This window comes from Eschrichtius robustus, chromosome 2 (genome assembly GCF_028021215.1).
Source record: "Eschrichtius robustus isolate mEscRob2 chromosome 2, mEscRob2.pri, whole genome shotgun sequence".
Lineage (NCBI taxonomy): Eukaryota > Metazoa > Chordata > Mammalia > Artiodactyla > Eschrichtiidae > Eschrichtius > Eschrichtius robustus.
Genome location: NC_090825.1, coordinates 152222938 through 152244200, shown reverse-complemented (window position 1 = coordinate 152244200; position 21263 = coordinate 152222938). Strand labels below are relative to the sequence as shown.

Here is a 21263-nt window from a genome sequence, read left to right as displayed (position 1 = left end):
TACCAATATCGGTTCATCAATTTTAACACATGTACCACACCAATGCAAGATGTTAATAACGGGAAACTGTGGGCAGGGAGTAAATGGGAAAATGCCCTAAAAATAAAGTCTGTTAATTTAACAACAACAAGAAGAAAGCAATAGGGGGTATCTCAAAGGCATAGGGAAGGGAAGAGCCCAGCGGAAGGTGCTCGGCTGGGGGTTGTAGTTAAGGTGGGACAAAACCAGGTGACAAGCAAGGAGGAAGGGGTTAGGGCCGCACCACAGCAAACACAGCACTCGTGTGGCCAGGGAGGGGCTGCTGACCCCGTGCTCCTCTTGGGGAGCTCACAGCGAGCCATTTGTTTGTGTTCTCCGCACTCACGCATTCTCCAAGTCTTGGGAACTGGAACATTTCTCTCTCCCGGCTCAGAAATGATCAGTGGAAAAGGAACCAAAACAAGTACCTCATTATGTGTCAAGATTAATCTGGGAAAACTGTGGGCTGTTGACTGAACTGCTTCTCTTAATCGGCTGGTGCTCTAGCTTTAAAAGTTCCCAGGAGACAACCTGAAATCCAGAATCTTCTCAAAATAGAAAAGAGTGGGGGAAATTCTGAATACATCACCAAACAGTAAGAGCCTCAAGCCTTTGGAAAGAGCCCAAAGGCCAAAAGCAAGACCTGCAGAGCTCTGTCCACACTGGTGGGTAACCTGATGATTATCTAACAAATTCAGCATGTGTCTACCAGAGTTCCAGAAGAGTGAGAAACCTTGGGATTCGTCTGAGTTAGAACAATCTTTGATTACAGCTGAGTCACCTCTGTGTTCTTAATACAAGTAAGACCTGGGGTCTTTTCACTGTGTCTATTCATGTGATAAATGTCGCCCTCCAGTGTGAAATGGAAGGACGCCCTTGTTCTGTGGGGAAGACAACTGTGGAAGAAGGAGCTATGAGTACGGAGAGAGCCACCTAGAATGCCCCCTCCAAACCCGTCGGCAGAAGGCCTCTTCCTGGGGGCCTCTAACAGATCCTGAATGCTGCAGAAACCCCAGAGGCTTGGGATCTGGGACCTTCCAGGAACTCAAGATCTCTCTTGCTGAGGTCCTTTCCATCATCACATGGACCAAAGTCTTCACCAAAGCCTTTGTGCTTCTCACCGTCTTCCTTACCAGGAAGCTCCACACGCCAGCCAACTATCTCACTGGCTCCCTGGCCAAGACCAATCTCTTGGCTTTCATCTTGGTCATAGCCATCCGCATCACATATACCATCACCCACACCTGGAACTTTGGCCAAATCCTATGTGACATCTGGCTGTCTTCTGGAATCACGTGCTGTGTGCATCTCTGCATCACTACTGTGGACGTGTACTGGCCATCACCAACATCCTGTAGTACAATAAACGCCAGATATGCGGCCTCCACAGTCACCACTGTCTGGGCCATTTCATCTCCATCCTGTCGCTCTTCTCCCAGATCTCCTACATGATCTACTCCACAGATGGTGCCTTCTACATCCTGTCCGTGCGGCTCATCACCTTTCACACGGCCTCCGGAAGCCACCACATCACCACAGCCCAGCTCATCAGAGTTCACTCTACTCCCTCAACCCCCAGTCTCGCACTCAGCCAGCTCCCCTCTGTCAACCACCTGAAAATCAAGCTTGCTCATAGAATCCTGGAGCAAGGGGATGTTTGCACCTCAAGAAAGGAAAGCCATAATAAAAATAACTATAGCTCTCTTGAGAACCTTTAACTGCCTCTAAACTTACTGTGTTTTCTGGTTTATTTTATGTGGATCCAAAAATTAAAGCTATTTCTATTTTATCAGCAAACAATGGTCCAGGAAACACATCACGAACGTTGAGTCTAATGATGTTAGTACAGCAACTTCTACAACAAAATAAGTAGGCAGAAAGCACTGAAGGCTCTAAGCACTGAAAATGACAGGTATAGAGGCATTATCTTAAAAGAAGCAATAATAATCTAAACCAGTTTTGAAAGTACCTGTGCTACCTATTTGATAACTGTTTTAAGACAAATCAAAGTCTATAACGTGACAAATTAGTGAGGCAGCTAGTGTACTAAAAAGAGCACAATTACCGGCCCTCTAGAGCCTACTCCACTGGCCCTCCACGGCGAAAGGCAAAGAGACTAGACAAAGCATAATACACGTCATATTTGTATGATGTCCTGTAGTGTCAAAAAGCTTGAACACATACTACTAATTCTCCCAACAGGAAAGTTGTTGTCATGGGAAAAGCTGCATTTTGGAATAAGACCAACCTTGTGACAAAACCTGAAGCTACCACTTTTTTAGCTAAACAAATTTGTACAAATTTGAACCTCCCTTATTATGTAATATGTCTCGGACTTTGTTGGTTTGGGGCTTGTTTTTGTTTTGGGGGCGGGAAAAGGGAGCATGGGAGAATGGATACCAAGGTATAAAAGTGTTTTATTAGTGAGTACTGAAATAACTTAATGGATTGGGACTAACATTTTTCTATTTCCTTTAAGAAATGGGAGAAGATAGTTCAGAGTATATTTTGTGAAAATTTTGTTGTAGCTGTACCTCTAAGCATGTATACTATACGTTGACACAGATGAATGTAACATATATTTCTTATTATGTGTCATGGCCTAAAAATTTAGCCACTGATTATAACAGAGCAATCAAGATCTAAACTCCACTACCAAAAAGTTGCAAGGATTAAACAAGATTACAGATATAAAGTGGCTAACATAAGTGCTGCCACTCTATTTTTACAAACTATGATTATTCCAGGATAATGAGGCATTATTTCTAACTTCAAACCCCTGTTCACAGTTATTAAAAACTTTTTTTAATGGTTATCTAGTTAAAAATAAGACGTGCATTAGTTTGAAACAACCTTTGGGTTCTAACCAATGTACTTGTGACTTGGCAAAATCCACCAACATTACAAATGCATATCCTTTCACCCAGCAATTCCACTTTAAGTAATTTACCTAGAAATATACTTCACATATGAATAAACTAAATATGCACATTTTTAAAATGCAGCATCATTTTACATAACAGCAGAAACTTTAAGCAGACTGTCCATCAGTGGAAACCTTGTAATAAACCGTAGCACATCCACACAGGTGCTGTTGGTAACAATGAAGAAGCCCCGGAAGAAGTTTCAAAATATATTAATGGGAAAAAAGGAAAGGAAAGGAAAGGGAAATAAAGGAATGGTAACATTTGTGTTTAGAGAAACATTTTTGCTTTATATGGATTATGCATAAAATGTTTATGGAAGAACACAGAAAGAGGTAAACAGAAAAAAAGAGAATACGTATTTGCCTGTGTATGTGTAAACTGTGCCTGGAAGCGTATACAAGAAACGGGTAAGGGGAAGTGAGCAGTTGGGGGTAAGGTGAGAAGAACATATGTATAAAAATGTAAAGCAAAGTAGCATCCACTAACAAGATACTACAGTCACCCATCTAGAGTGATCAAATTTTTATGTCTACTCATTGAAAGCAAATGAAAACCAAATTAACAGAGGACAAATATTGAACATGGTCCTCTGTACACAAAAGAAAAGCTGAATTTGAGGTTTAGTGAAGAGAGTTTTATTCCTGGGCTATTGTTAGAGGTTAAAAATAAACTGGGACAATGTCAAATATTTCTGATCTATCCCCTCGGTGGAGAAGAACAATAAATACCAGTGTCTACTGTAACTATTATCTCAAAGGTACCCTTTAATTTAGCTAAAAGGGGGAGGGGAAGACAATTATTAGTACTTCCCTTATTTATTACAGTGTTAGCCTCTTTCCAGTTATGATTAAGGTAAAATAGGAAAGAAAGTCTTCCTTTCCTTGACATATGTAGATTAGATGTCATTATAGTAGCATGTGTTTCTATTCAAAATTGCAGTCTTGCAAGAATCCCGGCCCACGTACTACACTAATTCATGGCCCTACAGTTGCCATACAAGACAGAAGATTAGGAGAGGTAGAAGAATGCCAATGCAAATACTCTGGCAATTTACAAGGCACTTTTCAGAGACAGTAGCATGGAAAATACTACTGAAGATACCAAACAGTGTTTACTTCGAAAGTTTAAAAACTGAATATACAGAACAGTTTTCACAATCTACCTCCTGCAGCAATGGTTTCAATTACGACCTGCAAAAATATAAACAGAGGAATGAGAGAGAAACTCTGATAGCACTTAGGTACAACTCAGTGGTAGGAATGAGGACGTGGGTCTGATGCGGGACCCTGGGCTCAGAACACCTGCACCTCACCTTCTTCTGAAGGACATTAACTTTCCGCTCCTTCACATCCAGCATGTCCTTGAGGTCATGGATCTCTCCAGCGTGTGTCCCCTTCTCCTCAGCCATGTCCTGGATTTGTTTTGCCTTCTTATTCAGCATGGTTTCCTTCTCTTCCAAACGCAACCGCAGAGCATCCACCTAAGAATATAACATTTTTACAAATGATTAACTGAAAAGAAAGGAACGTAATTCCTTCCAAATAGATGTGTACAGTTGCCTAAATGATACTTTTAGAGTAAACTTTCATTAGAATCAAATAAAATACCACTCTAAATACAACTGTGACTATTTAGAAATGAAACCCTAAAATTTTGTGAGCACTTCCATGATAAAATAACATTTACATCCGTTAAATTACGGTGTAATCAAAATAAACAGATCTGAATAAAGGGGACAAAACTGGAGAATTTATATAAAGGGGTTGAGTTGAGCTTTTCTACTTCTATAAAAGTGGTATAATCTATTATGTTTCTCAAATTTAGAATCATTTGGAGGATTTAAACAGAATGCCAGGCCAAGCCACCAGTTTCTAATTTGGCAGGGTTGGGGCTCAAGAATCAATATTTCTAACAAGTTCCCAAGTGATGCTACACTGCTTTAGAAAATCTAAAAGTAGAAAGAAAACCGTAAGCATCACCAAACATGACACTTGCTGTATCAGAGAATACAATCTAGCTGCAGCTGACAATCCCATAATGCACTTAGAGATCTGTAAGGCAAAGCAAGGTCTACTTTCAGATCTCAAGACTAGTCAGCTAAAGCTTGGTATCCAGGTACCTTTATCACCAAAGTTTCATACCATCCATTAGATACAACTTTAAAATAATTAGAAATCTAATAGAAGTACTTATGGTTTCTTCCAGTTTTGAGATACAACTGACATACGGCACTGTGTAAGTTTAAAGTGTACAGCATAATTATTTGACTTCCATGCGTCATGAAGTGATTATCACAGTAAGTTTTATGAACATCCATTGTCTCATACAGATACAAAATTAAAGAAATAGAAAACAACCTTTTCCTCATGACGAGAACTCTTAGGATTTTCTCCCTTAATGACTTTCACATACAACACACAGCCGTGCTGATTATCTTTATCCTGTTGTGCACCGCACCCCAGTACTTACTTACCTGATATCTGGACGTTTGTACCTTTTGACTGTCTTCATCCAATCTCCCCTCCCCTGATTCCTCACCTCTGGTAACCACATATCTGGTCTCTTGTTCTGTTTGTTTTTCAAGTATAACTGACCTACAGCCCTATGTTACTTCCTGAAACACAGCAGTGTAAGTTGATTTTACTATACATTTCAAAAAGTCTATTACAATACGTCACCACACAATAATATTCCATAGTTACTGACTGTATTCCCCACACTGTACATTTCATCCCCTTGACTCATTTATTTTTGTAACTGGAAGTTTGTCCCTCTTAATCTCCCTCACCTATTTCTTTCCTCTCCCCGTCCTCCTCTCCTCTGGCAACTACCTGTTTGTTCTCTATATCTATAATTCTGTTTCAGTTTTGCTATGTTTGTTCATTGGCTTTTTAAGATCCCACATAGACGCGAAATCACACAGTATTTGGCTTTCTCTGTCTGGCTTACTTCACTTATTAGCATAATGTCCTCAAGGCCCATCCATGTTGTCACAAACAGTAGGATTTCCTTCTTTCTCATGGCTGAATAATAATATACACATACACAGACACCATCTTCTTTATCCATTCATCCACTGATGGACACTTAGCTTGCTTCCATATCTTGGTTCATTAATGCTGTAATGAACATAGGGGTGTATGCATCTCTTATAATTAGTGTTTTTGTTTTCTTCAGATAAATACCCCAGAGTGAACTGCTGGATCATACAGCAGTTCTACTTTTAATTTTTTGAGGAATCTCCATACTGTTTTCCATAGTGGCTGCACCAACTTACATTCCTACCAACAGTGCACAAGGATTCCCTTTTCTCCACAGACCACAGACTCACCAGCACTTGTTATTTGCTGGCTTTTGGATAATAGCCACTCTGACAGGTGTGAGGTGATATCTCATTGTAGTTTTGATTTGCATTTCCCTGATGATTAGTGATGTTGAGCATCTTTTCACGTGCCTGGTGGCCATCTGTATGTCTTCTTTGGAAAAATGTCTACTCAGATCCTCTGCCCATTTTTTAATCAAGTTTTTTTTTTTTTGATGTTGAATTGTATGAGTTCTTTGTATATTTTGGACCCCTTATTGAATACATTATCTGCAAATATCTTCTCCAATTCAGTAGGTGGTCTTTTTGTTTTGTTAATAGTTTCCTTTGCTGTGCAAAAACTATGTAGTTTGATGTGGTCCCACTTGTTTAGTTTTGCCTGTTTCCCTTGCCTGAGGAGACATATCCAAAAAAAATTACTAAGACCGATATTGAAGAGGGTACTGCCTATGTTTTCTTCTAGAAGTTTTACGGTTTCAGGTCTCACATTTAAGTCTTTAATCCATTTTGGTTTTTTGGTTATTTTCTTAAATTAATTTATTTATTTTTGACTGCGTTGGGTCTTTGTTGCTGCACGCGGGCTTTCTCTAGTTGCGGCGAGCGGGGGCTACTCTTTGTTGTGGTGCGCGGGCTTCTCATTGTGGCAGCTTCTCTTGTTGTGGCGCACGTGCTCTAGGCACACGGGCTTCAGCAGTTGTGGCACGCGGGCTCTAGAGCGCAGGCTCAGTAGTTGTGGCACACAGGCTTAGTTGCTCCGTGGCATGTGGATCTTCCTGGACCAGGGCTCAAACCTGTGTCCCCTGCATTGGCAGGAGGATTCTTAACCACTGTGCCACTAAGGACATCCTTTTAATCCATTTTGAACTTGTTTTTGTGCATGGTGTGAGAGAGCAGTCCAGTTTCATTATTTTTCATGTAGCTGCCCAGTTTTCCCAACACCGTTTGTTGAAGAAGCTGTCTTTCCCCCACTGTATATTCTTGGCCCTTTGTCATAGATTAATTGCCCATATAAATGTGGATGCATTTCTGGGCTCTCTATTATGTGCCATTGATCCATGTATCCATTTTTGTGCCAGTACCACACTGTTTTGAATACTGTAGCTTTATAATATAGTTTGAAATCAGGGAGCATGATACCTCCAGCTTTGTTCTTCTTTCTCAAGACTGTTTTGGCTATTTAGGGTCTTTTGCGTTTCCATACAAACTTTAGAATTATTCTAGTTCTATGAAGAATGCCATTGGCATTTTGTACTTATTTTTAAAATCTATTCACAGCAAATTTCATTAAACATACTCACACACCAAATTCTTTTGTTTTTTTGTTTTCCCACTAAGGATTTATAATTCAGCAAATAGTTACACATTTGATTACAGAAAAACAGGGAGGTGGGTTTCTTTCTGTTCAACAAAAATATAACATGAGTCACACATGCAAGCCACTTCTGAAATTTTTAATTTTCTAGCAGCCACATTAAAAAGTGATAAAGGAACAGGTAAAATTAATTTTAATAATATATTTTATTTAATCTAATATATATACACATTATTGTCATTTCAAACCTGTAGTCTATATAAAAAAACTATTAACAAGCTATTTTACGTTTCTGTTTTGTACTAAGTCTTCAAAGCCCAATGCATATTGTAATCGACACTTATGTCACATCTCAATTTGGACTTGCCATGTTTCAAGTGCTCAATAGCCACATGTGGCTGGTGGCTACACACTGACAGTGCACATCTAAGATAACAAGTATGTTTCTACAGAACATCTTTAATCTTGAACTTGTCCTATATTATTTTCCCTGTCTGAATGTAGAATAACCCACAAAGAAAAAATAGGTCGGACTTCCCTGGTGGCGCAGTGGTTAAGAATCCGCCTGCCAATGCAGGGGACACGGGTTCGAGCCCTGGTCCAGGAAATTCCCACATGCCGCGGAGCAACTAAGCCCGTGCGCCACAACTACTGAGCCTGCGCTCTAGAGCCCGCAAGCCACAGCTACTGAGCCCGTGTGCCACAACTACTGAAGCCTGTGTGCCTAGAGCCCGTGCTCTGCAACGAGAAGCCACTGCAATGAGAAACCTAATTTTTTTTAAAAATAGGTAATATGGGTAATGACTCACAGAGAGAATACCAAAACATCAGGAAATATTATTATTACCTTATATCACAACTATATTATTACATCAATAACATATTGAAACTATATTATATCAAAACAATAAGGTATCTGAGAACCAGTACTGTATGTTTAGTGGCACTTACTGCTCAATAAGTATTGTGGAAAATTTCCTAGGAGACCAGTCTCATTTGAGACTGATATAGATAAGCCATCATGTACTTAGAAATTATGTTGGACCACGCTGGAGAGGAAAAACATGTAAATAAACAACATTCCACTCTGCTAAACTCTATTTCTCTCAACCACTTCAATGCCACCAGTCTCACCAAGCCAGAAATAGGGGAAGCCGTCTTTTCAGGTCCCATTTATATAATTCGTCAGCACAAGTTCCACTGCCCCCTCAATAAACACTCTTGCACCTGGAATTTTCCTCTATTCTACTTTAATTAATGATACAGGGTAAACCTTATTACATTCTGGAAAGGTCCACCTAAGAACTTTCAAACTCTGAAAGCCTTATTTCTGAAACACGGTTCTTTCCTTTCTTCTACGCCTACTAAATCTACTCTTTGTCCATAGTATAACCTCTGACCTATCATCCCTAACTTTTTGTTATTCACCTCCATTCTGGTTTTATTTGTTTTTCTCCCAGCCTGAGCAATCATTTCAAATACAGCCTCACATCATCTTTTTTTTTCCAGTCATGTTTATTTTTACAAACCTTTACTTCTGTATTAAACAGTTTTCTCCATTCTACCCTCAGACTTCTGAACCTTCCTGCACATGGTCATGTATATGCTTGCCAAGCACATACACAGTATATCAAAAGTCCTCAGAATTCTATTCTCAAGCATCGTATTTTCTTCCCTTCTATTTTCCCTGTGGAAAATTTCACTTTCCCATGGTAACCGGCAAAACTGGTACTTTGAGAAGAAAGCAGACCCAAGATCTCAAAGCTAAAAATAAGTGATGGAGCATGGATTTAAGATTAAATGGTCTGTCTTCAGATCCTAAGCTCTTAACCACTAATTCTGTAAGATTTCATATATGTAAAATTCTAGAAAATGCAAACTAATTACAGTAACAGAAAGCAGACCGAGGGTTGCCTGGATATGAGGGAGGAAGTGGGGAGGAGAGAAGAATATCAGGGAGAGGCAGAAGAAAGGGGTTACAAAGAGGGACAAGAAAACCTTGGGGACAGGTGTTCTTTATCTTGACCGTGCCATTGGTTTCAGAGGTGTATGTGCCGAAACTTACCAAACTGTACATTTTGAATATATGCAGTTTATTTGATGGCAATAAATTTGATTTTTTTAAGTAAGCAAAATTAGAAAGCATGGTATTAGAACAGGAATAAACCAACAGACGTTTGCCACAGAAATGCAAGCCCAGACACACACACTCACACCATTTAGTGACCCATACACATATAAACAGAGGTGACACTGTAATCAGTGAGGAAAGCACAGAGTATCTGATAAACTGTTTTTAGACAACTGGCTACCCATACTGAGGGAGGGGGGAAGAACCCTGACTCATATCATACACAAAAATGAATTCTAGATGAATTAAAGCTTTATATATAGAAAGCAAATCTTTAAAACTTTTAGAAAGAAAGATACTGTTTAGTATCTTTTAAGACAGGGCAGCATGGAAGGATTTTTTTTTTTTAAAGACCCAGAAAGGATACATCGTAAAGAAGAAATACTGGTAAAGCCAACTACGTTAAAATTCAAAACTCCTACACGTCATTTACCATCTTAAAATGTTTTAGTATTTTACCTATATTTTAAGTGCCTGAAATAGTTCTTAGTACACATACTGCTACGGAAAATAGAGGCATATTTATACTAACTTTTTTTTTTTAATTTATTTTATTTATTTTTATTTTTGGCTGTGTTGGGTCTTCGCTGCTGTGCACGGGCTTTCTCTAGTTACAGCGAGCAGGGGCTACTCTTCATCGCAGTGTGTGGGCTTTTCATTGTAGTGGCTTCTCTTGTGGCAGAGCATCGGCTCCAGGCGCACGGGATTCAGCAGTTTTGGCACGCACGCTCAGTAGCTGTGGCTCGTGAGCTCTAGAGCGCAGGCTCAGCAGTGGTGGCGCACAGACTTTGTTGCTCCACGGCATGTGGGATCTTCCTGGACCAGGGATCGAACCCGTGTCCCCTGTATTGGCAGGCGGATTCTTAACCACTGCGCCACCAGGGAAGTCCCTACACTAGCTTTTTAAAATGTTGATATTTTGTGAACTGGTCAAAATAAATATGATGCAATACTGAACTTCAAGTTTCAAAATGTATGACCATTTACAATCACTCCAAAAAAATTAAATACCTAGGTCTAAATCTAACAAAACATGTATAGGCTCTGTATGCTGAAAATTACAAACGGCTAATGAAAGCAACTGAAGAAGATCTAAATGAGTTCTTCCCATGAATAGTATATGAAATGGAAACTTGACATGTGTAAAGATAGCCAATCTACTTAAATTTTTCCTCAAAGATGAGGAAAAAGAAAAGATTACTCAGCAGTGACCAAAAACAAAAAAAGTGTTTTACTGACAAACAGCAGAACTACAGTAAGCCAAGCCCAGCGAATCCAAAAGATGTTACATTACAAATTTCCAGTTTTGGTGCCCGAATTCAGCACTAGAGAGCTCAGAGCAAGAATTAAAATCCAATGCAGAACAAAGATGGAATACATGATCACCACTGAGTTCTCCAATGGCCCTTTCTAAAGTGCAAGGTGACAAAATTCCTTAAGTTACCCCCAGTTTTCCTTCATCTACCTATTAAAATCAGAAACACTCCACTATGCAAAGAAGGAAAAAAGGTCCAGAAGGGAAATGTCAGAACAGACTGAATATTTATTCAATAGGGAGAAAAGAACTGCCACCACAGAGCGAAGATTCTTGTGAATAGGAAATTCAACGACCAGGCTGTCGAGATGCCAGAAGAACTCACTGACCCTTATCCACCTGGCGTTTGTTGAGGCTCAGCTCCAGCCGGCCTACGTGGCTACTAGTCCCATCTGACAGCATCAGATGTGGCTCCTATTAGTGAACCCATTACAGGGCATCCATCAGCCAGGGCGAGTCAAGAGGGAGCTCCTTGAACCCTCTGACCCGCTGCACAGTTAAAGAGGTCAAAGTCTTAGAAAGTACACATGCCAGAAATCTAAAAATAAATAAATCTCATGCCAAGTCATTTCTACCTAATTCCTACATTCTAGTTTGTATTCTGTATACTATATATTCCACTTCTAATATGTATTCTATATATTCCAATAACCACAAGCAAAAGAACAAAGCAACTCACCTTAAAAACATTTTACCCAATACCCTTGAAATACACTATTAAATTCTTATTGCAGAAGTCAAAAGCCCAGACATTTAAACCTGTAGATAAGCTTGAACTGCCTTGTCTCTCAGTTCTTCTCAGCATTAATTTCAGAAAAATGAAAGGCTTTCCATCTGTGGGTCAGGAATCAGAATACAGCAGGAAAACGTCCCTCATCACTTCTAAGTGTTTCTCATTCTGATGGGACCAATGTCTCAGGATAATAACCGTGAGGCCTCATATTGCTGCTTCTTTACCAAAAGTACCCAGATGCCCCAGCTGCACTTTTACGTTAGATCCCTGACTCTGCTAAGTGACCTGGAAATGGGCCTGCACTAACCACTCATAAATACCCGCATGCCGATTTGAGGGAATGTCAGGTATGAGACCCACAAGAATTGGTGACTGAAAAAGGTAAAGAATGAAAACTCCTGTTATAAACATACAAACCTTTGGTGTCACTGCAGTGGGAAATGCAGGTTTTGATATTAAAAATATTTCATATCACAAATATTAGCCACAGAAACTACCCAAGCCCACAGTCTAATTACTAAGTGATCTTTTCAATTCAAATCACCTGTGTACACTTTTTCTTGATCTGCTTTTTCATGCAATGCAGAATTTAAATGGGCTAGTCTGGAGAGCTGAGATAAAAATAACCACAAAAACCACTTTGCTACTACTAGATTAATTGCTCTGAATTCTACACTGATCTTTTGGTTTGGTGTGAACTAAATTCAGAGTATAATTTTGCGTGAGGTCCGTATTTTGCAAACCACAAAAAACATATTCAGGAAAACCCCTCACAGACTAGCAGGACACACAGTCATCACCCTAACACCATTCTTGGCAGGAGGAATAAGACCTTTTTAACTCACATCAACTGAGCTGGAGGAACAGCATCTAACCAGCTTGCCAAGCATCAAGGTCTGTGGCAAACAGGTTATGCCAACTTCAACAAAATCAGAAGGTTTCTCCTCCACAAGACTTTCTCTACCAAAGGACATGAACAGAAAAATGGCTACCTTGCTGTTTTGGCCTTTTACTTCTGACCACAAAAGTATTAATTATCTCAACCCATCTTAACCTTCTTTTGTTTTACATCAATAAACAGATCTACCTAAGAGCACATTAGCACTAGTAACTGCATGCCAGTGACAATGGCATGTTTCCTATAATTCCTCTTTTGCAATTATATGACTCACACTGCCTTTCTAACTCTCTGACCACACCTTTTCAGTTTTCTTCACTGGATCCGCTGTCATTTCCCCCTCTTCACATCTCACTCGATACAACCTTCCTCTGGAGAAACCAATTCATCCCTAAGGCTTTAGCCACTACCCCCATAATGACAGCTTCCTAATATTTATTCCTAGCCTATTCCTAGCCCCAACCAGTTCTAAAAACCTGAGATTCTAACAAAAGTTTCTGCTTTCACTGAATATTTAGTTTAGAATGAGCTTTTTTTGTTTTAATCTTTTCTTTTAAAGGACCTTTAAAGATCACCTAATGTGGTCACACATAAATGTAAGTTAAATCTGAGTACTGTCTACTATATTATTTTCTGCATTTTTCCTGTATTTCATAAATTTTTTTTTAAATTTATGTATTTATTTATTTGGCTGTGTTGGGTCTTTGTTGTTGCGCGTGGGCTTTTTTTTAGTTGCGGCGAGCGGGGGCTACTCTTAGTTGCGGTACGCGGGCTTCTCATTGCGGTGGAGTCTCTTGTTGTGGAGCACGGGCTCTAGGCACGTGGGCTTCAGTAGTTGTGGCACATGGGCTCAGTAGCTGTGGCTCACGGGCTCTAGAGCGCAGGCTCAGTAGTTGTGGCGCACGGGCTTAGTTGCTCTGCGGCATGTGGGATCTTCCTGGACCAGGGCTCGAACCCGTGTCCCCTGCTTTGGCAGGCGGATTCTTAACCACTGCACCACCAGGGAAGTCCCCATAAACTTTTAAAAAGGTAAATAATCTAAACTACTCCTAATTTTAAAGCTGAGGAAATCAAAGCCGAAACTAAGTGACTTGCCGAAGATCACTAAGTATAATTTCCTATCACCACATCTCCCACTGTTCCCATCTAGAAAGGAGGATGACTGAAGGGCGTTGGGTCATGAGGCTGAGAGTGTACACAAGCAGACCTTTTTAAAAGGCTATTTCAACTGCACTGAGTTCTGTCTGACATCCCAACAAAAGGTTGAAGAGCTCAGAGAAACTTGCAAAAGGCCACAGGCAGAGATGTGTCATTCAACAGTGCACAGTTTATCTGTACAAAGGTGGGGAGAGGGCTACAAAGTTATCATCTAAAAAAACCAGTGGTGATATTTTAAACCCACTGATATTTAATATTCACCTCCAAATTCAGATGAGAACTTCATAATTTAAAAAATCTATTCTAGCCACATTAAACATCTATTCTAACCTTAGGAAGTTGGTATTATTATTATTCTCAGTGACAGATGAGAAAATGGAGGATTACAGAGGTAAGATAACTCATCCAAGGTCACATACCTAATAAATGTAGAAGGCTATTTCAAGCCTAGGTCTGACTCCAAAGCCCATGCTTTGACCACAGTGCTACTAAATCCAGACCACCTCTGTGAAGGTCAACCGATTAAAGGAGATGTTCATAAAACTGGAGCAATTCCATAGATACTATACACTGTACACTGCCCAACACAAAAGGACCTCATTCCATGGACCCTGAACAGGAAAAACACCAGGTCTTTTCCCACATCCCGTTTTTCCTTCAAGAATTTTAAAATTAAAAAAAAAACAAAAAAACAAAAAACTCCTGAATCCATGTTCTTTTTCATATGTGCTTAATTTTGTGATTTGAGAGCTGGATGAAAGTCTAGGGTAGCTTCAGAGAGGAGGATGAGATCGATAAAGAGCAATTATAGGGGGCCTCCCTGGTGGCGCAGTGGTTAAGAATCCTCCTGCCAATGCAGGAGACACAGGATCGAGCCCTGGTCTGGGAAGATCCCACATGCCGCGGAGCAACTAAGCCCGTGCGCCACCACAACTACTGAGCCTGTGCTCTAGAGCCTGCGAGCCACAACTAATGAGCCCGCGTACCACAACTACTGAAGCCTGCAAGCCTAGAGCCTGTGCTCTGCAACAAGAGAAGCCACCGCAATGAGAAGCCTGTGCACCACAACAAAGAGTAGCCCTTGCTCGCCGCAACTAGAGAAAGCCCGCGCGCAGCAACGAAGACCTAATGCAGCCAAAAATAAATAAATAAAATTATTTTTTTAAAAAAGAGCAATTATAGGAACAGAAAGATAGCAATTATAGAAATAGGTGAGAACTTTCAAAGAGCTGGTTCAAACTGTCTTTTATGGGATCCAACAGGAGAAAGCTGCTTTGGAAAAAGTGAGCCTTGTCAAGTGTCACCAGAGTAATTTAAGAAAAAATAACAAATCCTGATAAACAGGCATATAACATTCATATAATCACCCCAAATTCAAAAGGAAGTTAGCTTTTCTACTGTTATCTTTTAGAATGAGACCCTTATATTTGAGCAGTTGTCCTAATAACTTACAGGGGTAATTGCTGAAACTCAGTTAGTTCTAAAAACAAATACAAAAACCATCCAAGAATGACCACAAATACAGTCTTTGTTCTCTATGGTACAAGAAACCAATCACAAGCCCATCTGTGTGAGACCTAGCTAATAAGAACACTATTTCAGAGGGGGGTACAAAGAGAAGGATGGGTTGCCAAGGGGAAGAAGTCATCTATTAGACTGTGACAAGCTTTTAAGTGTTTGCATTATCATTAACCAACTGCCTGGTTCCCTGGTTCCCACACCTGCCATCTCCATCCAAAACTATCACAGCAGCACTTGGCAACAGGCTCAGCTCCAAAACACTGGCGCCCTCTTCTGACCCTTTTGTAGTACTGCATTCATACCAGGCACTGATGTGAAAATCTCTAATAAAGCCACAAATTAATAAATTTGCAGGTAACATTTTTCAGATAATTCTGTATTTTCAATTCCCTGAATAAACCTTAATTTAGCTTGATAAAAATGTTAAATAGCAGACCTTCTACATAAAATTTATGCCAATGAAAAGAAAAGCAACAATGTTCTCTTACCGTTTTAACAGTTTACATATATTAGCTGATAGTATTACAAGAATTAGAATGATGCCAATAACTGACAGACAAAGACCTTACTATGTGCCAGGCACTAGGAGTGAATAAATTAGTTTAATGCTAACAACCTAATGAGGCAGGAACTCCTCTTCATCTTACAGGTGTAAAACGAGGCACAATGAACTTAAGTAATGTGCCCAGGACCCTGCACCTGGTAGCAAGTGGTAAAACTGAAGTTCACACTCAGTAACTGTGACTCCAGGGCCAGAGCCTTATCTACCCCAAAATATCCCTCTGAGGTATCATGATAAAATGAAACGTGATCAAAATAGAAAAAGTATAAGTTGTAAGGAAAATTATAAATACATCATCCAAATCTCTTAATTTTCAACAAAATCCCAAACTGTAAAAAAATAAAATACTACACGAAACATTTTGGTCATTTTCCCATTCCTCCTCGCGTGAAGATTCTGAACTTCTGGGTCTGAGATGTTTTTATGCCTTCTTTTTACTACCCATTCCTTTCTTCATTACACTATGCCTTTATTTATCTATTATCTTGTTCTTTAAAAGAAAAGAAAAAATTAATCCATACTATACGCTTTATTTTTCTTCTATACAGCAGAACTGCTTACCTATTCCTACCTTAATTCTCTATTTCATTGAGATCTTTAGAAAATATTTTCCTTAAGACAGTAAATCCAAATAGCATCATCAATTCCTTCTCATTGCAAATATGATAGATTCTCATCTGCCTGGAATTATTTAGTGTGTTCCTACCTCTAATCAAGGCTGGCAGACTAGATAATCTTCTAATATTTCTAAAAATGCTAACTTTATTTTCAAACAGGACATGAAGGCACATGTCTAATAATCTGCAGTTCAAAACAAGATTTATCTCAAACATTTCTGGATTCCACAGTTTGCCTACTTAAAGCTATTCATAATACCAAAAATTAAGGACACTTAATAACCCAACACAGGCTGACCAAGCTCACTCCCATTCATGACTGAAAGATTTACCACGGGTGAAAACAAATGCTTTTACAACTATCGTTTCATTTCATAACATTAGTTTGAAGTCTACTTAGAAGCACAGACTTAGTCAAAGTCTGAAGTATCAAAAACATATATTAACTGCACCGGTTTAATTTGTTAGATACAAGAACAATAGAAACAAGATGGTTATAATTTAGTACTATAACTGACCACATCGCTAAAGAATCCATCATAACATTATTCATAGCTCCCGTATCTCAACACAACAAGAAGTGCACAGGTAACACACAAGAAAAGGTGCCAAGGAATGGGCTCCGTGCAAATCCCACAACTCCTTTTACCTCGTTCTGCAGGATGGCAGCCCTCGAGGCTCCTTAGCAGTCAAGGACTCCTTCAGCACTTCAATGTGCTGCTTGCTGTCTGAGAACGGGTTGGTGAGTGTTTCTAGCTTTGTCTGTAGGGCTAGTAGTTCTGTGTCCTTTCTGGACAGCTCCTGCTTCACCTGACCAATCTAGAGAAGAAGAAAAAGCAGTGTAAGGAAAAAAGAAATAAAACCACCACCTCTGATCTGGATCTTTGACAGATCCACGTCAAGATATACAGCATTAACTTTATGACAGGACACAATTCATCTTTTTGCACCATCTAATCTTAGCTGACCACCCCCCCCCCCCACAAAAAAACAAAGCTTATTCAACTAATAGCAAAATTTCCAGTTTTCATTTATTGTCTCCCCTAAACTTTTGAAATCCATTAGAAAAGGAATGGAAGAAGAAAAATCCCAATTCACTTAGATGACTATGAGACAGCAGTAAGCATCTGAACACGACTAAAGCAGTATTCATCTTATTAAGTCATAAGAAACTTCAAATCATACAGCAGGATTAGTGTAGATGGAATACAGAAAGAAAAAAGAAACTTCCTACTATTGCTATTTAAACTCAAAAGCTGCACATTTATTTTTTCATTGTTTTTTTTTCATTCTCAAATGAAAGTGTACATAAAGTCCTTCTTAAAAAGCCACTTTAGTGTTATAAGGCATTATAAACATGTGCTTTCTAAAAATTATATAATTTTGAGGAGTTAGGGGTACTGACCTAAAAGAAAGATTCCACCTACAAAGTTATATTACCTACAACATGTCATATCAACTAAATGGATAAAAGTATATAACCTAAATAAAGAACGCATAAAATCTCATTCTCTAAGAATCTACATGTGTCATCAAATTTGAATTACTCTGACAGAGTAATCCATAAATCAACAGGTGCCACTCACTCCCCCATAAATTTTTCTCATCTTAACTTAGAAAACATTTAACATCAAACATCTCCTTTACATTTCTACCGTGTTTCTAAGAATTTTTACTCTTTTATTCTAAATGTAAGCCAAATTAACAGAAATCATATCTGTTTTTACATTGTATCTACTGCCTAAGCAAGGCAGCTATGCACTAAAATATAGACTCTTGGAAGTATAAATTTCACAAGAAGTCAGTAATCTCAGTACCACTGATGAAACAAAAAATACTTTTTAAAAAGTTGAATGTATCTAAAGTATTTTGACTGAAATAATCTTAGGCATAAGGGACAAAGTTTTTGAGAACAATTTCCCATGAGAAAGTATGAAATAAATTTTACTGTAATTAAAGTTACTTTTAAGGAGGACTAAAAATAAACTTATAATTTACTGTTCTGTTTCATCAGGAAGACAAGCATTTTTCTCATAGGCATGAAAGCTCTACTCACAAATAGAATATTCATTCATTCAACAAACATTTCTGTGTGCTCACTGTATGCAAAATACTCGCAGCTGCTAAGGACATCACTGGAAGATAGCTGTAAACAGCAGCTACTTCCATCCTGTAACACAGATACGTACCCAGGAGCTGCCACATACTGTAATGGTGTAGCATCTTTCATGACTTCCCTTTACCAACATCCCACCCCTAACAAACAGAATGCACTAAAAACGCACTTGTGGTATGAATGAATAGTCAGGAGAAACGTTCAAAATGTTCTCACCTCATCAGCTAAAGAACTATGGCTTAAAGATTACTCAAATTTCCAGCTACCTCTAGACCATGTGATCAAAAATAAATATAAAATCTCAGTTTCCTCATCATCTGCCTTACTAAATAATCCTCAAATAATGCTATACTGACCATAAAGACTGAGAAAAAGAAGAAAATATCCTAAATAGAAGAGTTTAGAAGCACAAATTTTCCTTAAAAGTTAGGAGCATAAATAAGGCTTTTGCAGTCAATCCCATGTGAGAACGAACGAGTGTGTCTTCTTGGGTAACTACCTCTCTAAGCCTTGGTTTCCTAATCAGTAAGATGGAGAAAGCAAACCAGTGCCACTGTACTGCGTACAGATTAAACCAAAAAAGTGTATAGAATGTTTAGCCTGTTGTTCGACACAAAAAGAAATTAATACTACTAGCTGAGGAAAAAAAAGTTATAGATCAACTTCTCCTCTAGACAATACATGGTTACAACAAACCAAATTGGACCCTTTTAGACAAAATATCTCACTTTTCTATCTATACTATAAAGTGGTCCATAAATAGCAAACACACTAAATTAGCACAAGTGGTTTTTTTTTTTTTCTTTTAATGCTGCATTCCAGTCTTATCCTACCGTAATTTTCAGAGGCAGTTTTTTCCCTGACACTTGTGAGACAAATGCGTGCACAGCCTAGTATAGGGCAGTGGAGTGCAGAGCTTACCAGCACAGGTTCTGGAACCAAATGGCTTGTGTAAAAATCAAACTCTGCCTCTTACTAACTGTGCTTCCTGAGCACCACTGTGTTACCTCAGCTTCCTTATCCATAAATTGGGTTGAGAATATACCTACCTTAGTAGGTTATAAAATGCTTATAATAAGTACTCAAGTGTCAGCTATTTTATTATCATCATTTTATCACAGTTTGAAATGGAATTTCAAGTTCTCTAGACAGATGATTGAGCTACTGAATAGATTTAGAGACTTTAAGTTTCATGCTACTTCTAACTGACCAGATAACTAAATAAGCTAATCACTTCTATACATCTGTTCCAAAGAAAGTAAAATTTGTTGCAAAATCACCTATCGGGGACTTAAAGATGATGTCTACATATGAAGGTAAAGCACTTCACTCAAGAAATCAGATTCAAATAAACCCTGGGTGATGGACCTAGAACATCTGCACATTCTTTGTACCTAAGAAGAGAAAGAGACCATTCACATAAATCAACAAGTTTCTGGTTAACAGGAAAGGAGTCGAGAAAAAACAGCTTTGAAGCACCATCCACACAGTGACAAAGCAACAATAAAAAACCAGGGACAGGGCTTCCAGAGCACATGAGGGCTCGCTGCACACAGGGTGGCACGTGGGTCAAACCGGTGAACAGGAGTCAGTTAAAGAGCACAGCAGGCTGGTCAGTGCTAGTCCCGGGCAAAGCTGCCGACCACAGAGTGAAAGTGTGAGCACCCAGAGCCAGAGCAGCAGGGTCCCACTGTGGGATCACTGCACGCAAAGGGTAAATCTTTCGGCAAAGACCTCTGCCTGAAGACCAGCCGCTCTCTTTTTCAGCTCCTCCCCTTGAGCCTCTTTCGAATTTAGCTCCTCCTTCAGTTGCTCTACCTGTCACGACATTGTTATTCTTTTTCACTCATGTGTCAACTTAGGTCTTCTTATTATCTGCTTTTGAGCCAGAGCAGTAACTGGAAATAACAATAACTCATATAACACAATCAAATCTGTTCCCCTAATTTCCTCGTCAAAGGACCCTAGATGGGCTCACTATTTTCACAGGGTAATGGACTGAAATGTGCTAATCAGCAAATGGGAAGCAGAGATGATATTTTATTCTGTTCTCAAGTTAGAATGATAAATCAAAACTAACAGAAAGTTGGATATGTGAATTTTTAAGTTCTAAAAGTTACATGAAATTGGCCGTAGTCATTGATAACAGATTCTTAAAATAACAGAGGAATATTCTACTGACTTATATGCAGGTATGGGTATCACAGAAAGAAGCCAGAAACTGTATCATTAAAGGAACAGTTTTCACTTCTGAGAAATTAGGGAACTAACACAATTGGGATATGGGGGGCAGGGGGAGGGGGAGGAACACTTATTTTCTAGCTAATATTTTATAATTGAAATCATGATCTTTAAAACACCACAGACCTGATAAACTGGTAACTGTAATAAACTAAGTCCTCCAATTTGCCTAAAATAGTTTATAGGATCAAAATAAATGCCTTTGGCTCTGAAGAAGGAATACTGTGACTGAGGTTATAATACAGACTGATATGTCTCAGCGATGCCTATCCTACTGTACATACACCCCAAGTGCACGTGGGAAACAATAAACCTGATACACATGGGTCTTCTCCAAGGGAGAGCGCAAAGGGCTTTCCTTTAGGGAACTGTGTTTGAAGGGAAAACACGAT

General features: G+C 39.1%; 1 protein-coding gene and 1 long non-coding RNA gene across 2 annotated transcripts in view; one reads left to right on the top strand and one right to left on the bottom strand.

Annotated features, from left to right (window-relative positions):
- LOC137759769 (ELKS/Rab6-interacting/CAST family member 1-like) overlaps positions 1-21263 on the bottom strand; it is a 186402-nt gene that overhangs the window by 69062 nt on the left and 96077 nt on the right. Inside the window, 3 exon segments of the mRNA XM_068536384.1 lie at positions 4258-4425; positions 17164-17190; positions 17193-17333. Of these exon segments, the coding sequence (XP_068392485.1) occupies positions 4258-4425; positions 17164-17190; positions 17193-17333 (336 nt within the window).
- The window catches only part of LOC137759771 (uncharacterized), a 118456-nt gene that overhangs the window by 84571 nt on the left and 12622 nt on the right, over positions 1-21263 (top strand). The gene's annotated exons all lie outside the window — the stretch shown is intronic.